Here is a 4,477-nt window from a genome sequence, read left to right as displayed (position 1 = left end):
GCGCATTTGTGGCGTTTCACAACTGCCTTAAACCTTCATTAACGTTTACTTGCCTCGGTTAAAGATAAATCTCCGATTTTGGGCGTTCAACCAATTTAACCGAGGTTTACGATTGTGAGGAGTGTGAGGACCGTGGCGCCACTGGAATTGATTTGAAAATTTTGCACGTTTTGCAATTATGAGGTTATGTATTGTCGTGTGCGGTGTGCTTCGTGTGTTGAATTGAGGAAAGGAGTATTGCATTTTACATAATATATTCTCCCAAGATTCATTAAAATCTCAAAGTTTATATACAATATGGCTTTTGCACATGTATTATCGTCATCAGATGATGAAGGTTTTGCTGATATGGTTAATCGAAGACCAAATAATGTTAGAAGACAACCTGCTTATTTTTACGAGTTTGACGATGTTGATTTTCACGCTCGATTCCGATTATCGAAAGAATGTGTTACTGAAGTGTTAGAAGCTATCGAATCCGAAATTTCACATCCGACCAAACGGTGAGTATACGCAGCATTACAAAACAGCATTATAACTGAGTGTTTGTTATTGACGAAGCTGTCATTCAAGAATAGTAATTATTGATTGTTATTAATAATAAAGATATGGACAGTAATAAGTACAACCACAGTAACGCAAAGAAATTAGTTTTTACAGTTGAGAAGTTCAAATTCATGTTGCTTACATATATTCAAAGGACAAAGTGTTTAGTAGTTTAACATTTTTTATATTGTACGTAACTAATTTATGATGCTATTTATTTATCAGGAACAATGCTATTTCTTCCATGAACCAGCTCCTTTTGACGTTGAGATTCTACGTTACTGGTAGCTACTTAATATCAGCAGGTGATTTTTCTGGAGTGAGCAAAACGAGTGCACACAGAGTTGTCCACCGCGTAACGAATGCTATTGCTCGTCTTCGGCCAAGGTTTATTAAATTTCCTACTTTTGCGGATGAAATAAAAACCGAGCAAATAAAGTTTTTTGACATTGCACGATTTCCGAGAGTTGTGGGCTGCATAGATTGCACTCATATAAAAATCCAGTTATTTGGTAATTAATGTTTAAACTGTGTATATTATTAATATTTGGGATTATACAAATTTTTTTGCTGTTATACAAGTGTCAATAATTATTGTAAATATTTTCAGGTGGAAATGATGCAGAATACTTCAGAAATCGAAAAGGTTACTTTTCGATTAATGTCCAAGCGATTTGTAACGTTAACTTGCAAATAACGGACCTTGTAGCTCGTTGGCAAGGATCGGTGCATGACACCACAATTTTCAACAATTCCAGGATACGTGCTCTATTTGAGGCTGGAATATTTGAAAATGCCTTGCTCTTATTAGTCGCTTATTAGAACACGCAATACCATTGAACGCGTGTTTGAAATATGGAAAAGATGGTTTCCAATTTTGGCACTGGGTTCTCGATTTTCTAAAGTCGAAAGAGTATTACCAGTCATTGTAGCAACTGCCATATTACATAACATTGCCTGGCGTGCTGGATATCCATTACCACCAGATGATCCCGCGTTACAGTTGCCGTGGGAAGAAGATTTGGAACAGGGAAATGTACCGCTTATGAATGATGCACCTGGTAATGATCATATGCAGAACATACTAATCAACGATTACTTCCGCAGATGAGAATAAAAATCTCTTAGACAAATTATTTACGTACGTACTATTCTTATATGTAGTAATATTTAACACATTGGCTGTGTAAGAGAATTTTACTATTTGGGCCAAAAGTGTGTTGAAAAAAAAGTCTATCAGATTATTATGAAACTTGATACCCTTATGTTTTTTGGGTCTCTGAATCCGAATGATGTCAGATTTACAAAATTCAAAATGGCGGGTCCAATATGGCGGATCAAAATTACAAAAAATAGACGGAATTTTATTATTATTTTGAATTTTGAAAATTTGACTTCATATTCGGATTCAGAGACCCCAAAAACATAAGGGTACCAAATTTCATGAAAATCAGACCTTTTTTGTAATTTTGATCCGCCATATTAGATCCGCCATTTTGAATTTTGTACATCTGACTTCGGATTCGTAATCAGCGACCCCAGAAACCCCCGAGTAACAAGTTTCAAGCAAATTCAGAAAGTTTTACTTTGTTTTTTCTACGTTGTGGCTATAGCCGTCATACACACTCTTGGCCACTTTTGTTTTTGCGGCTATATAGTCGTCATACACAGTCAACGGGTTAAATATGGTATTTTTCAACCTGCTGTAAAATAAATAATTCTTACTTTGGAAAAAGTGGAAGAATATGCTGGAATATTATGTATTTAGCAGTGCATCTTAAAATTTGTACATAATTTGTCACAAAAGATGGGACATTAATTTTTTAAATATGAAATGTAAAAGTGTTCGCTTCTTAATACGTGGACTCACGGTAGTCATACACAAAATCATGTTCATTATATTATTTATACTTGCATTTTTATTTTATTTTGTAACGGCCTAACTTTATCGTCGAACGCGGACTAGTTCGCCGGATCAGGAGTTCGACTGAAAGGCCCAGAGACAATAATCAGTTTAATCGTATACGTAATGATTTATTCAGCATTAGTCTACAAAACGAGGTAAACGCGGTGTTCGGGGTAACACATCCAGCACTGGCGGGGTTAACCGATATCTTGCGTAACGCGGTATATTACAACGGCAGGATAGCGCAGGCGCACTCGGCGCGATGCAGCGGGATAGCGAGAACGCGGTATTACAATAGGTTACGGAACGCGGTATATTACAACGGCAGGATAGTGCAGGCGCACTCGGCGCAACGCAGCGGGATAGCGAAAACGCGGTCTTAGGGTTGATTTATAATAGCCATAACCGTTGATTTAAGCCGTAATCTTTAAGAAATTGACCAATCACAGTCGAATGTGAGAAGAATAATCGACTGTGATTGGTCAATTTCTTAAAGATTACGGCTTAAATCAACGGTTACGGCTATTATAAACCAACCCTTACAATAGGTTACGGAACGCGGTATATTACAACGGCAGGATAGTGCAGGCGCACTCGGCGCAACGCAGCGGGATAGCGAAAACGCGGTCTTACAATAGATTACGGGACGCGGTATATTACAACGGCAGGGTAGTGCAGGCGCACTCGGCGCGATGCAGCGGGATAGCGAAAACGCGGTCTTACAATAGATTACGGGACGCGGTATATTACAACGGCAGGGTAGTGCAGGCGCACTTGGCGCGATGCAGCGGGATAGCGAAAACGCGGTCTTACAATAGATTACGGGACGCGGTATATTACAACGGCAGGATAGTGCAGGCGCACTCGGCGCGATGCAGCGGGATAGCGAAAACGCGGCATTACAACAATTCTACCGCGTGCGGGACGCGTAGTGTATAGCGGAGGATTTCCGGGGCCCCGGGGCGGCGGCAGCGAGAGCCCTCGTTGCGAGGCCGAGCCCCCGCGTAACCGTGCCGTCGGGGTTGACGTGATGCAGTGCGGGGACACCCGAGAGCCCTCGGTCGAGACTCGGAGCTCCGAACCTCGTTGGTGTGTCGCCCTAGGATTCGTAGGATAGACTTTTGTCCGGAATAACGGAATGCTGGAGATGGCTGGAGATCAGACGAAGTGCCTGGCTCTCGCCGGAGCGCCGGTTTATATAGCGCTCGGCGCGGCGCGCCGCGGCGCGGCGAACGTCGAGCGACAGATGTTATACACTGCGGCGAAAAAGTATTAGAGCCAGCACATACTAAACTTACGATAATTCCTTCGCGTAAACGGGATTTTGTAGTAACTTACAATAATTTACTCCGCGTAAACGAGTGAATTATCGTAAGTTACTACAGAACGCGCTCGCGTAAACGTAGTAACAGGTAGCACACGTATTGCATAGGCATTGCCGTAGCGTCTTACGCCTTAGATAATATTAATTAGTTTAGCTTGAATTATGTGTAATAGAAACATTTAATTTTAGTAAATTTTAATTATTTTGCATGTCAAAGTTTACGAGGTTTACAAAGCTTTACTTTAACTTTTGTTTATGTTAGAATAATTTCAATGGTGCGTGTCCACCTGCGAGTAAAACTCTCGAGAGTAGCTCTCGAGATTGATTCTCGCAAATAGACATATTCCTGGAGAGTACCTAACGGAGAATGAATCGCAGCTCTCGGCGAGCGAACTTTTCAAGACCTACTCGCAAATCGACACGACGTTATTTTACTCTCGGAGATCAGGGACCGTATTCTCGGACCTGCCCTAATAATTTTCGTATGCGACTTTCTATTTGAAAAGCATTGAATTTTGCATGCGAGTTTCATGAAAACGATTCGAGAATAGGGCCCCAGCTCGCCAAGCTCAAACGCTGTTCGTATTTTGAGAGCTACATGTTGAGAGTAAAAACCGAGATGGCAAAAGTTTGTTCCTTTGATGACACAAAGGAATTTATTGAATAATGCGGAAATCATGAACTATTGTAGAATACTACTG

General features: G+C 40.8%; 1 protein-coding gene across 1 annotated transcript; it reads left to right on the top strand.

The window, feature by feature from the left end:
* Positions 1–238: 238 nt before the first annotated feature.
* LOC139823565 (putative nuclease HARBI1) lies at positions 239–1,662 on the top strand. The gene is made up of 3 exons (XM_071796101.1): positions 239–503; positions 772–1,058; positions 1,157–1,662. The coding sequence occupies exons 1-3, from the start codon at positions 298–300 to the stop codon at positions 1,366–1,368; spliced, it is 705 nt and encodes a 234-aa protein (XP_071652202.1). The 5' UTR covers positions 239–297; the 3' UTR covers positions 1,369–1,662.
* The last annotated feature ends 2,815 nt before the right edge of the window (positions 1,663–4,477 follow it).

The sequence above is a fragment of the Temnothorax longispinosus genome, unplaced genomic scaffold, assembly GCF_030848805.1.
Source record: "Temnothorax longispinosus isolate EJ_2023e unplaced genomic scaffold, Tlon_JGU_v1 HiC_scaffold_136, whole genome shotgun sequence".
Taxonomy (NCBI): Eukaryota; Metazoa; Arthropoda; class Insecta; order Hymenoptera; family Formicidae; genus Temnothorax; species Temnothorax longispinosus.
The sequence above is the reverse complement of the archived record's forward strand: the minus strand, read 5'-3'. Positions and strand labels throughout refer to the sequence as shown.